The sequence below is a fragment of the Diabrotica undecimpunctata genome, chromosome 3, assembly GCF_040954645.1.
Source record: "Diabrotica undecimpunctata isolate CICGRU chromosome 3, icDiaUnde3, whole genome shotgun sequence".
NCBI classification, from domain to species: Eukaryota; Metazoa; Arthropoda; class Insecta; order Coleoptera; family Chrysomelidae; genus Diabrotica; species Diabrotica undecimpunctata.
Genome location: NC_092805.1, coordinates 7,181,442 through 7,202,928, shown reverse-complemented (window position 1 = coordinate 7,202,928; position 21,487 = coordinate 7,181,442). Strand labels below are relative to the sequence as shown.

Genomic DNA, 21,487 nt, shown 5'->3' with positions numbered 1-21,487 from the left:
AGCGCTGAATGTAAGAAGAAGTCTCTTGACTGGCGCATTTTCAGTCCAACATAGATTTTGCTATGTACTTGGTCAGGGATACTTCCCACTGGAAATCAAACTTCAGTATTTTGAACATATTTTTTAATGCAATAATCTTAATAAGCTTGACGTATAAAGAAAGATCCCTCGCAATACGTAAGAACTTTATTAAATTGTTCCCAAACCGCCGAGTACATCAACAGAGTCAGTTGCATCAACCTCCTTCTAGCTCTTATCTTAGACCTAGGATTATTATCTGTAAGTTTCAAGAAGTCGCTTGACTGGTGCATATCCAGTTCAACATAGATTTTTCCATGTGCTTGGTCGGTTATATTTCCCAGTGAAAATCATGTTAGGTTCGGATCCAGGCTTTTTCAGGTCTAAGAGCAAGAAACTAAGACGCTTAAGTATTTTGAACATATTTTTTTATGCAATAGTCTTAACAAGCTTGGCATATAAAGAAATATCCTGCTAAATGCGAAAGTGCTTTAATAAATTGTCCTGAGTACATCAAGAGAGTCAATTACGTCAACCTCCTTGGATCCCTTATCTCAGACCCATGAATTTCTTATCTGTAAATTTACGTGTCAACCATTTTTTACCCCAAAACAAAGATATTCGCGAAAGTTAGTCTGCCTATAATATCCGAACCAATACAGGCATTTATTTTTTTGTAAGAAAAATTGACTAATTTGCAACTACAACATATTATTTATTCTCTCAGTTTTGCGACCAAAAAAAAATAGTATGTTCTAGATCATAAAGGAACAGAATAGACATAAATTCTTTACCACTTGCCCAGGTGCTATATAATACTCAACAGCTTTGCTTTTGCATTGTCCACTTCGTCATTTTCGTCTGTTATATTAATCGAATATTTAACTTATCTAGCCTATGGGTATCTTGTCCATCCTTGAAGAAGAATCTATGTTCCCCAAAGCCACCGACAAGACCTTTGAGGAAAAATTGAACACCAACCACTTGGGCAAATCACCCAACTTCCAAAAACCAAAACCACCAAAACCAGGTCAGCAAGCTGCTCACTTCACCTTGGGACATTATGCCGGTAACGTAAGTATCAAAGAAGTTATAAAAATAGATAAAATGAGGATAAAATGGAATATTGTATGTATTCAGCTACTTTCTTCTTTCTAAACATGAAGATATGCATATTATATCTGCTCTAATTAACAAAATTACTTATTTTTGTTTGTTGTTCTATGATTTTTCGATGTTTGAACATCATGGCCGGCTACTAGATTCGCTATCATAGTTATATAGATATTAGTTCTAAATAATAACTGTTTTTTAAGTTTTTAGGCCATGATCTCCCTTTAGAAACTTTGCTGTTTTCGCATTGTACTCGTCATCTTCACTTATTTTGCCAGTTTTTTTTTTTTTTAATAAAACTAGTATTTTAATTTCTGTAGCATACCTCCCTTATTTTTCACTCTGGTTAGCTTGTTGCTGGTATACCATAATAACTGTTTCTTCTTATAAAACCGATGGTATGATATAATGAGTACTAAAATGTGTTCCTTATAATTTCCAGATAAAATTAATCATAATTTTTACAATATAAGAATCTTTCCCAAGAATTTGTAAGAGTTCAGTTGACTTCTAGAATCTTTATCTAATAATTATTCTAATATCTTGTCTGATTTCAAACATTATGGCTTATATTTTTTATATATTTTACAATTCGTCGCATAATTTTAACAACCAAAAAAATACAAATTACTTCATTAGGTTTGTATCGTGTTGAATAGGTACCATACAATATCACCGGTTGGTTAGAAAAGAACAAGGATCCCTTGAACGACACCGTAGTCGACTTGTACAAGAAGGGTTCCAACGCCCTCGTATGTGAAATCTTCGCCGATCATCCAGGTCAATCTGGTGGTGCTGCCGAAAAAGGTAAAATAATCATTTATATTATGCTTAATTTTATTTTGGTATTAAGTTTTGATAATTTTAAAACTTTAGAATTTTGTGTTGTTTTAAATTGACGATTTAGTTTTGAGTCAAAAATAATAACGAAACAGGTAAATTGAATTCTTGATTAATATAAAAAAAATGGTCGTCCTTTTAAAACAATTTCAGAAGTCGAAATATACAAGTTCTAAATTTATTTCTTCCCATATTAGGTGGTAAGAGAACCAAGGGTTCCGCTTTCCAAACCGTTTCCAGTTTATACAGGGTAAATCAACTGCTACTAGACGCAGCTCAAAAAAACACTACACCTTCACTTCTTTTCCTTACCATTTCCTTGCTAAATTTTTATATATTAGCACGATATAATTTTTATTTAATTTTTGGTAATTTTTTCTAAACTGCTTTATTTGCTTCAAACTAGGTCGTGGTAAGAAGGGTGGTGGTTTTGCCACAGTATCTTCTGCATACAAGGTACGTTTTTTATTTAGGCGAGTTTTTTCCAAGTATGTAGTGCTAATTTAGATGTCACTTGTGACTGATACGTATTTTTCGAACCACCTCAGAACACCGTGTGGTAATAACACCGATTGAGAAGGTTGCTATCGATCTTCATAAAACTGATTAGACGTTTTTGATTTTTACTAGTTTAGCCCGAAACTAGCGAGTTTTTCCACCTTAGTGTAGAAACCATACCAGCACACAGTATGGAGTATTTACTATAATTCTTGTTTTAAAATTCATGTTAAGGCATAAATAGACACTACCTTTTGCCCACATGTTGTATTAACCAATCAGCAAACATCTTAAAAGACAAAGATGCAAATATATTCCCACCTTAAAATTACAATTCCATATCTTTTAATATGTTTGTGGCAATTTTGCTTAACTGACTAAACCGCCTTCAAACCTTCTCCCAATTAAAAGTATTAACATAATAATTGCCCTATCCAGATTAACTGTAGGAATTATCATTACCTCCTTTCTTTAGGAACAATTGAACAACTTGATGACCACCTTGAGATCTACTCAACCTCACTTCGTACGTTGTATCATCCCCAACGAATTGAAACAACCTGGTGTTATTGACTCTCACTTGGTAATGCACCAGCTGACATGTAACGGTGTACTTGAAGGTATCCGTATTTGCCGTAAAGGTTTCCCCAACAGGATGGTCTACCCTGACTTCAAACTTCGGTAAGTACAAAGACTTTCAGAAAACTTTAGAAGACTAATTTACTGGAATATATTTAATTCTATTTTAACCCCAGAATAACAACGTTAGAAAAAGATTGGTACTGTAGTCACGTTGTAGTTCTAGGGCCAATTACATATTGTCATACAATATTTACAGATTTTCCTTTTCTCTTTGTTTCATATTTTTAATATATGTTACAAATGAAAAATTTTTATTTTTGACAATGTTCATTCTTTTGGAAGAGTTGAAAATGAATTTATCCTCGACTTAGACTCTGTCATCTAAAGCTAGGTTATGTGAGGTTAGGTTAGCTTAGATAAAACGATAAACATATAATATCATCTACGGTTTGGTATTATAGGTCTATTGATAAAACATTTAAAAAAAGGAAAATCAAATAACCTTTGAAAATTAAGAATAATCTCCATTACTGAAACTTAAAAAAATAACACAATGTAGAAAACATTTAAAATAATGACGAATAACTTCTTCGCAAGAACAATTTACCTTATTTTTCAAACAAAGGGTTTATGAAATTTCTGCTTTGAATTCTATTATAGGTAATTGGTCTTATTTGTTATTTTGTCATGTTTAAATAACCATAATGTCAACCAAGTGAAAAAAATAATTTGTGGTACCACTTCTTGGATCTAATCGCTATTTTATCTAGTTAAGAGAATCTAGGAAGTCAACGCCTTCCATACTCTTATTGTAAAATTATTATAAAACAATGGATGATGGACAATCAATATCAATGTACTGTTTAGATATAAAGTTCCATCTCTTCTTTTTGTCACATAGATACGCTCCTGCATATGAGTTTAGAGTAGTAACACCTTTGTTATCATACCACTTCACCACAGTCAGAGGAACACCATCGATAAGAGTTTTCTGTTACTGAAATGAAGCTCCCCCTTGTTTTTTTAATTATTTGTCTGATATCAGTTCACAGCCGGTGAGTCTATTTTGCCTACAGTTCCTACACATTGTATACCATTATTTGCTAATTCTAACTGCAAGTTGATGCTGTTGAACCAATTATCTCAAAAGTACAATTTATAATTTTGGTGCTTCGGAATAATCGTAATTTATCATAATCTGGAGACTCTTTAGATGGTTATTTCAAGTTGTCGCTCAGATGCAATTTTTTTTATACTCCCAAATCGATTTAGACTGACAACATCTAAAAAAATTTGTCACGAAAACTTGATTTGATGTACTTACATGATAGAATGTGTCTTTGACTGCAGAATATGCATTTTAAAATCACTAAAAGGCAAAAGATTAGTTTTTCTAACTGAATTTAATATCGATGTTGCCTAAAAGCAACGTTAGCAATATAGGGTTGGATACTTACATATTTGTTATATGAACATTAAGTACATTATTTAATTATATAGTATAAAATGACATCTTCATTTCACTTTACAAATATTGTTCTTATTCTATCAGTGTTTTGTGAATAAGTGTTCTATAGACATTTATCTTTGGACTCAAAATATACAGTACAATCCAGCTATATGTTGGTCACTTTTGTACACTGTCTTATATTCAATGTATAAAATGTATCCACTAGATTAGCAAGTATGTATTATATCATCTTTACTCTATAGTTATATGATCTTGGCACCTGCAACTATGGCCAAAGAAAAGGAACCAAAAGAAGCTGCGAGAAAGTGTCTTGAAGAAGTTGGTTTAGATCCAGACAGTTACCGTGTTGGACACACAAAGGCAAGAAGGGTTTTAAAGTGTACCCCAGTATCTTGTCAGAAAAGTTCAGTTATGCATGACCCTTCGTAGATTTTTAGGTCTAGATCGTTTTACTTATGTCCAGTATCCGTAATTGTGGTCCAGTACCCGTATATTGTGATAGTATTTGGTACAAAATAACTCAACCACTAATTGAGACAATAATCTGTATTAATTTTTTTCTTTTTGCACAAGAATAATAGTATTATTATAATAACGTCGAGGATTTTTCAATTACTGGTTGAATCAAGTAAACCCTTGTTAAAATAAATTATTTCCAGAGATACCTACTTGTAATAATTAGATTGTTTGTGGTGATTGTTTCCCTATAGTTACAAAATCCTCAACCCAGCCGCCGTTTCCAAAGAAAGTGATCCAAAGAAATGCGCAGCCCTTATTCTTGACGCTTCCGGTTTGGATGCTGAATTATACCGTCTAGGTCACACTAAGGCATGTTTTTATTTATTCTGGAGTGCAGTTTTAGGCGACGCATTTCTACCAGCAAAGTATTTGTGTGTTTTCCAGTCAACGCATTTGGACAAGCGATTCGACTTTTGTGTTACATGTTGTCAGTGCCCCCAGACAGGCAATTGGCCCATATTTTTTGTGTTTGTTTTATAATAGCTTTGTTCATAGACTGACAAAGCGTTTATTCTTGATTGTATTATCATTAAGACGCAATATATAATAGAAAAAATTGGTCTTGATGGTAATATAACCGAATACACTACTACCTGTTTACTTGTTTTGTGTTTAAGTACTGATTTTTTATGTTTTTTTTTCACTTCTTGCGCAATCAGATACAAAATTCTGGCCGCAAGTCAAATCAAAGATACTATGACAGCCGAAAAAGCTGCACAAATTATACTGGAGCATATTCAACTTGACCCTGAGCAATTCCGGTTGGGTAAGACGAAGGTACATAACACCTTACTCTGCTCAATGGCGCTTTAAAACAACAAGATAAGCTTTGGCTGACTTTTTTGCACTCACAAATACAATTAAAATCAAAGTAGGTTAGGTTAACTCAGGTTAAAAAAACACAAGTTTCTGATGGAAATGGAACGAGTATACTCACGGATAAAATCTGTAGGGAAACCTCATATACAGAATAAAAATAAATACATACAATTGAAAAAGAAACAAAACATGATATACAAAATACTATAAAACCAAGCGGAAAGTTGACAGCAGGGAACAAACAGAGAAGGAATGATTGGAGAGATAGTAAAGACGAATAAAAAGAACAAACAATTAATTTGAAAGAAATAAACCTAAAATTGTAAGGTCAATAAGAATCAGAAGAAAGTTTCCAGTAAAATTACTGGACATCCTACAAAATAGTACAACGTGAACGTAGCCTCTAATGAGCTTCCACATAAAACTGTTGCTGTTTGGCAGTGTTGCCATGTTCTTATATTGTATAAGTTTTGTGCTTCAAATATAAAGAAAGAAACTTTTAAAAAGTACATTTTTATTATACTATTTGATGGACTCTGCAATTATTTAATTTACATAAAACACGAACGATTAATTATTTGTTTGTTTTAATATTAATTGCAGTTAATTATTAGAAATGTTTTGGCAACTTTCCTTTGATAGATTTGGTTATAGAATCAAAACCCTTAAACCTTAAACCCCTAGTTGTCAGATTGCAAACAGATGTTCACAACAGATAAAACTTGTATTGGCATTATTTTATCATTTTGGAATGTACCTGCAATTGTACTGTTAGTTACTTGCAGTTTGCTTGTTCACATAATTTACTTCTTAATTAATTAATCAATTAATATATATCGCAAGCTCTTTCCCGACTTTAAATATATCTGAAGCATACATATAAGTTATAAAGACTTGACAACACTGCCAAACACCAATATTGTATTCCGTGGAGGTTCGTTCGGGGCTATGTTCACGTTACACTATTTTGTAGGATGTTCAATTTATTTATTGAACATATTTATTTGGCAAATAACCGTATAGCAAAAATCTAATCGTTCTCATATACAAAAAGAATGTACTTTACTAACGTAAAAATTATATACTCAACTTACAAGGTAAATTAAAGAAAAGATTCAAGTAGGAAAACGATATTCGATTTAAAATTTCCGTCAAAAATATTGTTAAATATATACAAGAAAACAAAAAATTATTCTTGCTAAAAAAACATCAGGAACGTCAGAAAAAAGATATTCAACTTTGCGACATATATAACCTACCAAACGATTTAAATATAATCGATTAATCAATCACTGTCAACTGACACAAAATTTTAAAGTTCCATCACAGAGTAAAAAACTTATTCTGTAGTTCCATCAAAGAACTGCCTACATATATGTGTGCACTACACCTTTTAGTACTTGTTTGTCAAAGCTTTGCAAATAACCTGTTGCGCTTTCAGTCAAATAATAAAAAAATATAAGGTTGCATATATCAAAAGCTTTGTTGTAAATATGAGAAAGAGGAACTTTTAGTATAATTTATTTTATTTTTATATCATATTTGTTGCCAATACTTTAAATCAACCGTTTTACTATCAAATGTAATCCATTGATTGATATAGTTTCTAATTTAACACCAAATAGTAATTCAATTTCTTTTTAAAAAACAATAAACAATTTCCACATTCAAAACAATAATTTTTCTCTTTAAATACTCACTAATTAAAAGACACAAAAAAGATTGCATACTCCCATTTTTCTTGGTAAATTTTATAATTTCCTCGACGTCCTAACGAACAAAAACAACTCAAAACCTTTATTGACATCTGTCATTTTTCGTATAAAAAAGACATTTGACATCCAAATATAAAATATTTGCTGATTTTAACATTTTCCAGTTCCCATTAGTTTGCTAATACTTATTACACCATTATTAGCATGAAAACCCTTATTATACACAATAATATTCCTGTAAGATGTAGTAAAACATAGTTGTGAAGTATCTGCTTCTTTCTCATATTATCACCAGTTTGGTATAATTCCCCCGTTTTAACCGAGGAGAATATATCGACCAAGAAAGATTTCTTACAACCCTGGACCTTAAACTAATTACCATCGCGAAACAGGTCTTCTTCCGTGCTGGTGTCTTGGGTCAGATGGAAGAACTTCGCGACGACCGTCTTGGCAAAATCGTCACCTGGATGCAATCTTGGGTCCGTGGTTATCTCTCAAGAAAGGAATTCAAGAAATTGCAAGAACAACGTTTGGCCCTCCAAGTGTGCCAACGCAACTTGCGCAAATACCTCAAATTGCGCACATGGCCATGGTACAAATTGTGGCAGAAGGTCAGACCTCTCCTCAACGTCACCCGTATCGAGGATGAGATTGCCGTAAGTATACATAGAAGCTTAAACTCTTATCTCGTGATCTTAAAGTTTCTAATTAATAGAATTTTACTGAAATTCATCTTTAACTTCATAGTTTGTTATAAGTCATTAATAAATTTTAACTTTATTCACTCAAGAACAACTTACTTTGTATCTTCACTCTGCATCATGCAATAGAAATTTTGAAAAACTGTAAATTACAGTTAACTTTTGGCTAATTATTATTTCAATACAACTTTAAATTTATTATTTAACAGTTAAAAAAAGTTTTATAACAATCAGTTGACTAACCCTTTGGGTTAGTTTTTATTGTGAACTTTTTATCTTTACTACAAAGACAATTTGAAGATTTTTCAGAACACGAGAACTTTGTTTTTTATTTAAATTAATATGGGAATAATTGAGAGTGAAAGTTAAACTTCTGCCTCATAGATGGCATTAGATTTATGAAATTCGCCATGTTGTTTTCGTGTTTATGTGTACGATTTTTTAGAAGTCAAAATAATTAGTTAAATAAAACTCTTTTTATTATGTATCAGTATTTTGTATTTCATTCTAGAGTCTGGTCTAGTAAATTATCGATATCTATTTTAGACCAGACTGTTGAGTCCTTTTAATATGAACCTAACTTGAATCCTGGAAGACTTTGTACTGACAGAATATAAGAAGTTTTAAATTCTAGTAACAAAAAGTAATATTTCCCTTTTCTTTTTCTTATGGTTTTTTCTTCCGACGTTGACTATTTCCATAGTTATTCTTATTCTAGAAAGTCCGTTTGAAGGATTTGGTAAACTGCAATTACACCATTCCCTGATGTTGCTCTTCCAGGAAATTTTTTATCCATGCATAATAAATCTCTCTGAATATATTTTACTTCTTTCCTCTGATATTATAACTAATGCTACAAATTTTTTAACTAATATGTTATTTATGACTTCATCGTCCTTTTGCAGACATCTCAGCAAATCTAAATTTGTAATTCTTTATTATCCTTCTTCAAATCTTAGATCTTTTCTTGCCCGATCTTGAGACTCTGGTCGTAGGTACTTGTGACGTCAACTGTCAGCTGTCTCGCCATCTTTTAAACGTCTTTCTGGGGTTCTTGTGTCTGTTCGTAAAAAATCTCTTGCTACTCGAGCGTTCCCATTTAATCGTAGTAATTCTTTCAACCTATGTGCTTAATCTTTAAGATTTCTCTTTAAGATCAAAAAAGATTATTTTTTCTACAATATTCCCTTAAAACTCATTACATACAATGTATACTCTAACACAGCTAGGACACTGTTCTATATTGACCTGTTTTTTTTTAATTCGTAGATAAATATTCCTGTTGCAACAGTGTTGCAGCAATTTGATTGCATCTGACATAAATATGTGCTAAAAATCTCCACTTTAACACTTTATTAATATATCTTGACGTCATAAATTTAATCCAGATTCATTTTCCATTAGTTCCCCCGCAATTTGCAATGTTTTACCAAGGATTTATTTTTAAATGACAACTTATAACTGATACTGAAAGATTAGAAACAGGTGATTGGACATTCGCTTCAAAAATAATATGATTTTCAACTTGACAGGTATCATTTATTTCGAAATTGGGTGAAAAAAATTATAGTTTTACATAAAATTTAAACGATTTAGCTCTTTAGAAATCTAGAAATTTTACGTAGACTTTGGAAAAAATTGTAAGTCCTTACGGTGTACTTCTTACTCTCACTTATTGTTGTCCCTGTATTATATACCTCTTTGAACATTTTTCTTTATTTCTCATGTATTGTTAAGACTCTGGTGTTAGGCTTTTCTAATTACCATTTATCTTCAGGTATAACTGAATTTTTGGCATTCATCTTCGTTTTAGATCTGTTATATTTCGAACTTTTATCTACACGTCCTATTCTCCCTATTCTTGAAAAAAAAATTAATAAAATCACCATCAAAACGTTATTTCCTGCAAAATCTGTCTAAATGCACCGGACGTTTTTCTCTTAGTCAATATATTTGATTTTCTTAGTCTTTACTTTTAGGTAATATATAATTTTACTTGACTAACATTTTCTACTAGCTACCTTGTGGATATTTAATATTTTGCCCTTAATTACGAATCCTACTTCAAAAATTGAGAAGATATCATGTAAGACCTAAAAAAAATTTTAAACTTAAATACTTTTATCCATAACTTCTGACCAAAAGAACTTTTTACCATTAGAAATCATTTTTTCCACGTATATTTGACAGATATTCAAAATTATTCCTTATGTTACGTGATATGTTGACTTTAAGAAAAACTGAACGTGTTGAATGTATTTTCCCTGAAAAATTATTTATTTAGATTCTGAGTACCGTTTGATCTGATGATTTATGGTAATAAAGTCTATATCAACAAATGATAGATTTTTTTAAACGTCAAAGTGCAATTGTTTATGTAAAGTTTATTTCCAGTGCTGTATTTCTAACGATTTGTCGATAAATATCGGATTTTCCAGCAAAGGCGTCGATTATTTATATTTCGCTAAACAAAAATGTTTAATGGTAAACGATAGAATAATTATAGTCTTTTCCATAAACTTCGGCAATCCAAATGAGGTTGTTCGCTTTAAATTATCCAAAAATTAATAAACAGAGCGTGAAAATAAATCGCAGTGATGCGTCATGAAATAAACACCAGCATTCATGTATGTAAATTGCTCGCAAACACCGATTTTTATAGCTTGCACTAAAAATTACCTGTCCTATATTAATCTAAATATAACCAACTTCCATTAAATCTGTCATCGGATTTATGAAGCACCGCATATTTTTCCAATCTTTCATCAAATCCTCCCATTCTACCCACGCCAAGATTTTACGATAGCCCCCGCTGCGTGCTTCCACGCCAGTCTTTCGCGAATCTCCGCAATACTCAGCCTCCTTCAGCGTCTTAGACTTACGACACGACTTATTCGAATTTATCGACTGCCTTTCACTCTCAATCGAATTTAACTTGCAATGGCAGAGACCGAACCGTCCGTCGAAGTAATTAACGATGACAATACTTTACAGAAACTTGAAGAGAAAGCCCAAAAGGCCCAAGAAGCCTTCGAACGTGAAGAAAAAGCCAAGAAGGAATTAGAAGCTCTCTATGCTAAGCTCTTAGCTGAGAAGACCGAGCTGTTGGCCAACTTGGAAGGAGAAAAGGGATCCCTTTCCGAAACTCAAGAAAGGGCTAACAAACTCCAAGCCCAAAAGAACGACCTCGAGTCTCAACTTTCCGTAAGTACTTCTTTCTTTTGTATATTTAAGCTAAATACTACAAAAATCTTATGAATTACGAGCAATTGGCAATTGTTAGTTTAATGGTGTAGAAAGAACTCTTAATTTGCTTAAAAAATACTGTAAAAAATTGTGTGAGCGTATTATAGCAAAGCTATTACAGATAATTCTAAAAGCTTTTCATCAAAACTGCTTGGAATGTTTGAATATTTCTTACGAAATAGTCTACATTTCTTTTCGTTTAAAAATGATTATTTTGTTATTAGAGTCTTACAAATATATACCAAATTTTCACAAAATTGGAATATTTGTAAGCCCAGTAAGAGTTATTAATATAAACCGTGAAAATTAGTGCTTAGGGCAGTTGGTAATTTTAGTTCATCAGTGGTTAAATATAAAATTACCAAAAAATTTAATCGCGTGAAAGTAAGCCAGCTAGCAACTTAAACCATCGAAAAATCCAACTAATGTAGCAAATATTTTGTTGGCGTCTTTCCAACTCGTGCAGTTTTCAGAGGTTGATAAATATCTCGAAGGCGATGAGTCAAACCAGAACGCGATATCTTTCTAAATCAAAGTAGAGCTTTTTGTCTTATAAATGCTTGTGCTTTGTATTATTAAAAAAATTGTTGTATGAGTAGTTGCTTCTATTTTAAATTTGTTAGATAAACACAGACAGTAGCTATTCTTAATAAATACATGCTTTGTATACTTTATATAAAAATAGGGACGTCATTTCTTCTTTTTTATTATAAATAAGCAATTTATACATAGAATGTATAATAAAGTTGAATTTTTATGTAACACCACATATTTTATGTACCTTTAAAACTTGCTCTCAATAATACATATTATCAATTTAGTAGAAATAACTTTATATTTTTATTGGTATTAATAACTATTTTGCTTCATATGGTTGTACTCTCGTTAATTTATAAAATAGAATATTCCACGAAGCTAGAATTGCATTTGCTCGATATTTTATGATCATTAATATGATTTTCAAGATAACTTATTTATGAAATTTATAGGAAACCCAAGATCGTTTGAGCCAAGAGGAAGATGCCCGCAACCAGTTGATGCAACAAAAGAAGAAACTCGAACAAGAAATGTCCGGTTTCAAGAAAGACATCGAAGATTTGGAACTCAACCTCCAAAAGTCTGAACAGGACAAGGCCACCAAAGATCACCAAATCAGAAACTTGAACGACGAGATCGCCCACCAAGACGAACTCATCAACAAGCTCAACAAGGAAAAGAAACTCTCTGGTGAAAACAACCAGAAGGTTTCTGAAGAACTCCAGGCCGCCGAAGACAAGGTCAACCACCTCAACAAAGTTAAGGCTAAGTTGGAACAAACCTTGGACGAACTCGAAGACTCTTTGGAACGCGAAAAGAAACTCCGTGGTGACGTAGAAAAATCGAAACGTAAGGTTGAAGGCGACTTGAAACTTACACAAGAAGCTGTAGCTGACTTGGAACGCAACAAGAAGGAACTCGAACAAACCATCCAACGCAAAGACAAGGAAATCTCATCGCTCACTGCCAAACTCGAAGACGAACAATCCGTTGTTGGTAAACAACAAAAACAAATTAAGGAACTCCAGGCTCGCATTGAGGAACTCGAAGAAGAAGTCGAAGCTGAACGTCAAGCCCGTGCTAAAGCTGAGAAACAACGCGCTGATTTGGCCCGCGAATTGGAAGAACTCGGCGAACGTCTTGAAGAAGCCGGTGGTGCTACCTCAGCCCAAATCGAACTCAACAAGAAACGTGAAGCCGAACTCGCCAAACTCCGCCGTGACCTCGAAGAATCCAATATCCAACATGAAGGAACTCTTGCTAACCTCCGCAAGAAGCACAATGACGCTGTTTCTGAAATGGGCGAACAAATTGACCAACTCAACAAACTCAAAGCCAAGTAAGTATCAGTTTTATATTATATACTCACAATACAAACTGATTTTAATAATATTATTATTTGTCTGGGGTACAAATTTTTTAATGTCATAAAATCATATTTCTACGTTAAAAAGTTCATCAGAAGATGCAGAATAAAGCATAAAGTACTTTATTTTTCAACAGTAAATATTGACTTAGTCTATTTTAATTGGAAATAAAACAATTACCACGTATTAAGCATCCACGTATTCTTACCTTAACCTTTTCATTATTCAAAAATAGCATCGATAAAATACATTTTACATCTATCTAAAGATCAGTATCATTTAAATTTATCTTTTTCTTTATACAAAAACATGAACTCCAGGCCCTAAAATTAAGATTTACGATGATACAAAATTACAAAATTTGAAGCATAAACGTTGTTTAAAATTATGTACCTCGTTTCACCTACTTATTCTCAGTATTTAACATAAAGTCTGTTATTTCGTCTTTTAGTATCGATCTTTAGTATCGATATTAAATATCGATGTTTATCTTCAGATTCCTAGATTAATAGCACATTACGTGGAGAAAATTCCTTCACTACTATATTAACACATTTCCAGTTCACAGATCTATGCCGAAACTTCAATGCCTAAAATATAATCAATACGTGTGACTATTTTTGGTCTTTATATTTTGAGCTTTTGGTCTTTGAGCCTTATATATGTGGTAGATATTGTTATTTGTCCATAAAAGTTTGTGTTCCATGTAAATAATTTTCTTGATTTCTGGTAGTCTCTGAATTTACATTGAAATCTCTAGAACCTTGAACCATTTCACCTGTTAAACAAATGATTAATTAGTACGACTCTAAGATTTTAAGCTATTTTATATAATACCTGCTTTTGAAATAAAGCTCAGAAAGAAGTTCTTTAATTTGTCTTAATTGCAACTGCATTTCGTTCTTAACGTTTTATCAATTAAGTGATGTTTTTCCTAAAACTGCAAAAAATCGCTATTAAATAAACTGCTCATTTAAGTTTCATTTATATCACTTTAAATACAAATTATTGATTACTATCCAATCTACTTTAGGGCAGAAAGAGATCGTGCTAACATTTATTCTGAACTTCAACAAACCCGTGGTGCAGTAGAACAAGTTGGTCGGGAAAAGGTACAAAAGTGCCGTTGAATGTTGACGTCAGATATATAAAACGTATTTTGAAACATTCTTGACATAATTAATAAACTAAATAGCTTTCATCCTGATGTTTCAAGAAACGGTTTTATTAGAAAAAGACCAAGACTCTTTTATGTTGATTTGACCCCTTACAACCCGCATTTTACCCCTTTTGTAATCGTCTACTGTGTGTTAAGTTTATATTTTATTGTTTAATTAAGGGCTGAGAAAGAAAAGTCTCAATACTTCGGTGAACTCAATGACCTCCGTGCTTCCGTCGACCACTTAGCCAACGAAAAGGTACAAAGGACTCTGTGTACTGCTGCTTTACTACCACTTAGAAGATGTTGGCTATTTAAACACCTTAACTCTCACTAGCAGCTTTACCATTTTATTTCATCACATATTTTATTAAAGCAGCTAATTTTGACAACATGTTAACTACGTTTATTACAGCTTCATCACAACTTTTCGAAAAACTGCTAATATCTTACCATTTTAACCCGTGTGATTTTTGTTGCTTTTTATGTTAAATATACATTATGAAACAGTTTCTAATACATACGTTTTCTATAGGCCGCTATTGAAAAGGTATCCAAACAATTGGGACAACAACTCAACGACGTCCAAGGCAAACTTGATGAAACCAACCGCACTCTTAACGACTTCGATGCCGCCAAGAAGAAGTTGTCTATTGAAAACTCTGACCTCCTCAGACAACTCGAGGAAGCCGAATCTCAAGTATCTCAACTCAGCAAGATCAAGGTATCCCTTACCACTCAATTGGAAGATACCAAGAGATTGGCCGATGAAGAGAGCAGAGAACGTGCTACCCTTCTCGGCAAATTCAGAAACTTGGAACACGACTTGGACAACATCCGCGAACAAGTTGAAGAAGAAGCCGAAGCCAAGGCTGACATCCAAAGACAACTCAGCAAAGCCAACGCTGAATCTCAACTCTGGCGCCAGAAATATGAATCTGAAGGAGTTGCTCGTTCTGAAGAACTCGAAGAAGCCAAGAGGAAACTTCAAGCTCGTCTTGCTGAAGCTGAAGAAACCATCGAATCTCTCAACCAGAAGGTTGTAGCTCTTGAGAAGACCAAACAACGTTTGGCCACTGAAGTCGAAGATTTGCAACTCGAAGTCGACCGTGCTAACGCCATTGCCAATGCTGCTGAGAAGAAACAAAAGGCCTTCGACAAGATCATTGGAGAATGGAAACTTAAGGTCGATGACTTGGCTGCTGAACTCGATGCCAGTCAGAAAGAATGCAGAAACTACTCCACTGAATTGTTCAGACTTAAGGGCGCCTACGAAGAAGGACAAGAACAACTTGAAGCTGTTCGCCGTGAAAACAAGAACCTCGCTGATGAAGTTAAGGATCTCCTTGACCAAATTGGAGAAGGTGGCCGCAACATCCACGAAATCGAAAAGGCCAGAAAACGCTTGGAAGCCGAAAAAGATGAACTCCAAGCTGCTCTTGAAGAAGCTGAAGCTGCTCTTGAACAAGAAGAAAACAAAGTACTTCGTAGCCAACTTGAACTTTCTCAAGTCCGTCAAGAAATCGACAGACGTATCCAAGAGAAAGAAGAGGAATTCGAAAACACTCGCAAGAATCACCAACGTGCCCTCGACTCCATGCAAGCCTCCCTTGAAGCTGAAGCCAAAGGTAAGGCTGAGGCCCTTCGCATGAAGAAGAAGTTGGAAGCTGATATTAATGAATTGGAAATCGCTTTGGACCATGCTAATAAGGTAAGTTTTAACTATGGCGAATATTAAAACGTTTATATAATATTTGTTATTTTTTTTAGGCCAATGCTGAAGCCCAAAAGACCATCAAACGCTACCAACAACAACTTAAGGACACCCAAACCGCCCTTGAAGAAGAACAAAGAGCACGCGATGAAGCCCGTGAACAACTTGGAATCTCAGAACGTCGTGCTAACGCTCTTCAAAATGAACTTGAAGAATCTCGCACTCTTCTCGAACAAGCCGACCGTGCTCGTCGCCAAGCTGAACAAGAATTGGGAGATGCTCACGAGCAATTGAACGATCTTGGAGCACAAAACGCTTCCTTGTCTGCCGCCAAGAGGAAATTGGAAACCGAATTGCAGACCCTCCACTCAGACCTTGACGAACTTCTTAACGAAGCCAAGAACTCAGAAGAGAAGGCCAAGAAGGCTATGGTAGATGCCGCTCGTCTCGCTGACGAACTCCGCGCTGAACAAGACCATGCTCAAACACAAGAAAAACTCCGCAAAGCTCTCGAAGCTCAAATCAAGGACCTCCAAGTACGCTTGGACGAAGCTGAAGCCAATGCCCTTAAAGGAGGAAAGAAGGCTATTGCCAAATTGGAACAACGTGTTAGGGAATTAGAAAATGAATTAGACGGTGAACAAAGGCGGCACGCGGATGCCCAAAAGAACTTGAGAAAGTCTGAACGTCGCATCAAGGAACTTAGCTTCCAAGCTGAAGAAGACCGCAAGAACCACGAAAGGATGCAAGACCTTGTTGACAAACTCCAACAAAAGATCAAGACATACAAGAGACAGATAGAAGAAGCCGAAGAAATCGCCGCTTTGAACTTGGCTAAATTCCGTAAAGCTCAACAAGAGCTCGAAGAAGCCGAAGAAAGAGCCGACCTCGCCGAACAGGCCATCGCCAAATTCCGTGCCAAGGGACGTTCAGGATCTGCAGCTAGAGGAGCCAGTCCAGCGGTAAGTGTCTAAACATTTTTTTGTTTCTTTACTTAACGAAACAGTTTCACTCCCGAAATTTTCCAAATTCGTTTTTAAAACCGTTTAAATAGTACAAGATTTTTAATTCTACGGGAGATAAATGTGGATTTTTATGCTAAATAATGTAAATTTATTTTTAAAGCCGCCAAAACAAGGTGTGGCACAACGTATTCCGATTTCTTTGGAATAAACGTCATAGTTCAATAGTAAGTCGAGTGGTTTCACGTATGTCCGTATATTGTTGTTAGTTTGATTCATTTGGTAGATTGAACAAAGTTTACAGAACATTTTTTATTTACAATTACATAACTATGATTCTACAAAAGAATAATATAAATTAAATAATACAGAAGTTAATTAAAGTAGTTAAAATATAAGTTTTTGTTAGTTGCAACCTAATAGTTTATGTTGTACCTAACAAATTCCAATTATCGGTATGATATACAAAACTGTAAACTTGTTGACAGTCTCTAGTCATGTAACTGTCTCGTATCAAACAATTTTCAAGTTTTATATTTGTTTACTAGAACTACACTCGAGCAATGTAGTACCTATTAAGTTTGAAATAAAAGTTTTTGCATGAATAACTACTATTTTAAATAAAAATGAAAGCAAACACGAAACAAAACTGTTGAACATAGACTTCATTTATAAACAATTCTCCAATATACACTAAAACCACAGTTTAATGCTAAAAGAATTCTTTATAGCAATATACTGTGCTAATGCCCTCTGAATGTTTCAGTAACTGTGTATTTTATTATACAAAAACGGTTACACTTTGTCAACACAACTAGGAATGACTTTGAAAATACTACAATCGGAACGGCTACTTGATACGCAGCAAAATTACCGGAAATTACCTTTATTGCGTAGTCGAGTACCAGCGTGCATCCATCTTTTTCTCTCCGAATCCTTTCTCTGTATATTCTCTGCTCTAGTCTTATTTTAAAAGAGGTTGACATACTCATAGAATTAAATAGTGCTCCAAAAAACTACCATTGTAGTGTAATATACCGACAAGTTTTTATTTCATATGTTTGTACATTTATACAATGTTGATCCTACGAGTTAAATATTGTTATAAGTCCTTTAAATAGTACTTCCTAGCAGAACTTTTCTTCTTCTAGTACTTACCGTGTTTGGTAACTTTGGACTATATTCGTCAATCTAGAGTCAGCTTCCTATATCGTTTCGTCTATAGCTTATACACTCTATTTATATAAAACCCATTTCTCTTTTAAACACCAATAAAAGTTCTTTAAGTATTACATCTTTTTAATAAATACTCATCTCCTAAAAATCTGAATAGTTATAGCAGTTTCATATTAATTTTACAAGAAAAACTTACACACAAAACAACCCTCACATAATATGAACTTTACGTTTTGAGAATGGTCAAATTTGTTAAAATAATAGAAAAATTTGAAAATGAAAAGAGTGATATTATTCTCAGAAATGATTTTATAAAGGCCCTAATTAGACATGGGTATTTCTTAACAGACTTTGCTCTGTACTGTTAAACATGTAGCAAATTAAAAAACTCGATGAATATAAATACAAAAATCTTAATTTTACTTAATTAACACACCACATTCCATCTGGAATAAACGACATATAGAAAGGTTCAAAAAGGACAGAATAATAAAAATGATGGTCTCCCTTAAAGTCGACTTTACACTATGCAATTTTCACACTATGCAAGACAGACTATGTAACTGCGCACGCACACCCGATATTTCCAAGCAATATTATGTGTTAGAGGAAAAATTGGAACGTGTTCTATTTTCCATGCTATTTTGTAAAATGTTATTCATTATTATTCATTCAATTTGCAAATGGAATATCTAAAGTTAATGCTTTGATATATTTCTTCTGTTTGCAACAGTGAAAGTGGTATCTTAAAATTGCACAAAAATAGCTCTGATGTAAGTAGATCAGGCTAGCATGGGACTTGTATGGCCTAAATGTAAGGCAATGTATTGTAACACAAGAAAAATGGGATTAATATAAAACCAAAACAAAATATACGAGATTGAACGGTAAAACAGGAGAAGGGTAGAAATTAAATTGAAACTGAAATTTTAAAGAAGTGGTCCACTTTAATTATCTAGGAGTGTCAGTAGGAAAAAAATAACGAAATAATTTAGAAGATTAGTCAAACTTTTAGAAGTAGAATAAAAATTTTAGTCTACAGAAAAAATTCGAATGTACAAGACCAGTACAAAGGATGTACAAGGAATCGGATCAGTAATCACTTAAATACTGGAAACCATGATACTAACAAATAAGAAAATGAGGCCCAAGATAGATATAAGATTACTAAAAAAAAATACATCCAGAAAAAAGTAAAAACAGAGATTATTAATCAGAATTTTGCGAAAATAGTTAAAGACACTAAGTACTAGAGGCATAGAAGAACAGTGAAACGAAATGACGACATCTATTTCCACAATTTCGCATAAATATCTAAAATCAAAAACAGAAAAGAAGCAAGAATGGATGACAGATAAAATATTGCAGATGATGGAAGAGCGAAGAAAATTAAAAGATAGAAATGACAACGAATACAAAAAGTTGCTTAAGACTATACTAAAGGAGATAAAAGGAGCATAAGAAGCATGGCTGTCGGAGAAATGTACGAAAATTGAAACACTACAATGCAAACATGACGATTTCCATATGCAAAAAAAAATTAAAGAGGTACAGAACACCAGAAAACAACGCAATAAAGGCATAGTTGTAGACATTGAATGCCAGATTTTGACTACCATTGAAGATAAATTACGAAGATGGAAAGAATATACGCAAGAATTATTCGAAGACGCAGCACGAAGTCGGACTGAAATAAACAATCCCTACGGTCCAGAAATAACAAACGAAGAAGTAACTATGGCCATTAAGCGGATTAAAGATGGGAAATCACCAGACTGGTTACTTACCAAAAGACTGGCTACTATCAACATTCATTCCACTTCCTAAAAAGTCATCATTAAAATAATGTGAAGAACATAGATTAATTAGTTTGTTAGGCCATGTATTTAAAGTACTCCTTACGATCATTCACTCGGGCATATACACCAAATTAGAAGAACACCGAGTGAAGTTAAATTTGGATTCAGAGCAGGACTCAGAAAGTGGGACGCACTTTTTAGTTTGCAAGTTCTGTAGTTGATTCTACAAGGCAAGAATGAGGGGTAAGAGAGGCCCTGGACGTAGACGTATATCCTGGCTGGCCAATCTTAGGAAGTGGACTGGTCTAACGTCAACTGATCTATTTCAAGCTGCTGTGAATAGAATAAGATGGGTCAATGTGGTCGCCAACGTCTAGATAGGCACATTTAGAAGAAAAATAAAAAAAATGAAGGAAATGTTAGAATATTAGAAAGACTCATGCCGCTTGGTATTGCAATAATCTAACAAGATTGAGCAAATGTGTTAATGATGATGAAATGCATTAATTAGAAGTAAAATTTAAATAAAATTGGCAATAATATAGAAAAATGTGCTTTGTATTTATATTATTTGAGTTTTGGAATGTTGTTTATGTCCGATATCTAACGTATATTTTTAATGTTACAGCCCCAAAGACAGCGCCCCACCTTGGGAATGGGAGACGCTCTAGGTGGTCCATTCCCCCCAAGGTTCGACTTAGCCGATTTTGAGTGAACATGCGCGCTGTGTTAGAATCTTAATAAACAAACGAACTGTTTATATCGCATTAAAACCAACTCTATGCGATTTTACTTTTATTAATTTTTTATTTTCGTTTTTGAATATTAGAGTTGTATGATTCCGTAAATGTACGAGGAAAAGGAGAACGAAGGGAGTATTCAGAGACACGTATTTACCACCGACAGCCCTTTGATCTCTTCATTTCTCAAAATGCCAATTATTTTGTTATGAAAATATGTAGGTTGTATAATGATATTGTATGTATGATATGTTGTATGATATAAGGCACCAATAAATATAAAAGTTATATTGTTTTTGTGTTCTTTTTAAAAATAATCAGTTACTTACATACTTAGCAAGTTTTTTACGGGGCGGTCTACAAAAAATAAAAAACAAATAAAATCGTTTTTTCCATAGCTAATGTTAAAGTGTTGCTATAACAACTGTTTTGAGTAGATAAAGTATCACTTTAATCGCAAGGGTAGATAAAGTGACACTTTAACAGCAAGAGTAGATAATAGTATATTACT

The 21,487-nt window shown here is 33.5% G+C and overlaps 1 protein-coding gene across 45 annotated transcripts in view; it reads left to right on the top strand.

The window, feature by feature from the left end:
* Nucleotides 1-21,271, top strand: part of Mhc (myosin heavy chain) — a 38,913-nt gene extending 17,642 nt beyond the window's left edge. For 10 of the 45 annotated variants that reach the window (XM_072525196.1, XM_072525197.1, XM_072525193.1 and 7 more), the window contains 12 exons: nt 913-1,092; nt 1,791-1,938; nt 2,378-2,427; nt 2,945-3,150; nt 5,233-5,350; nt 7,968-8,231; nt 11,271-11,480; nt 12,512-13,398; nt 14,766-14,844; nt 15,121-16,296; nt 16,356-17,261; nt 20,865-21,271. In XM_072525196.1, coding sequence (XP_072381297.1) covers nt 913-1,092; nt 1,791-1,938; nt 2,378-2,427; nt 2,945-3,150; nt 5,233-5,350; nt 7,968-8,231; nt 11,271-11,480; nt 12,512-13,398; nt 14,766-14,844; nt 15,121-16,296; nt 16,356-17,261; nt 20,865-20,951 — 4,311 coding nt within the window. In that variant the 3' untranslated portion in view covers nt 20,952-21,271. Of the gene's footprint in view, nt 1-912; nt 1,093-1,790; nt 1,939-2,168; nt 2,222-2,377; nt 2,428-2,944; nt 3,151-4,764; nt 4,883-5,232; nt 5,351-5,700; nt 5,819-7,967; nt 8,232-11,270; nt 11,481-12,511; nt 13,399-14,459; nt 14,539-14,765; nt 14,845-15,120; nt 16,297-16,355; nt 17,274-17,424; nt 17,489-20,864 lie in introns of those variants that run through there. The other 35 variants (XM_072525180.1, XM_072525176.1, XM_072525177.1 and 32 more) reach the window with 13 other exon arrangements.
* Nucleotides 21,272-21,487: the final 216 nt, after the last annotated feature.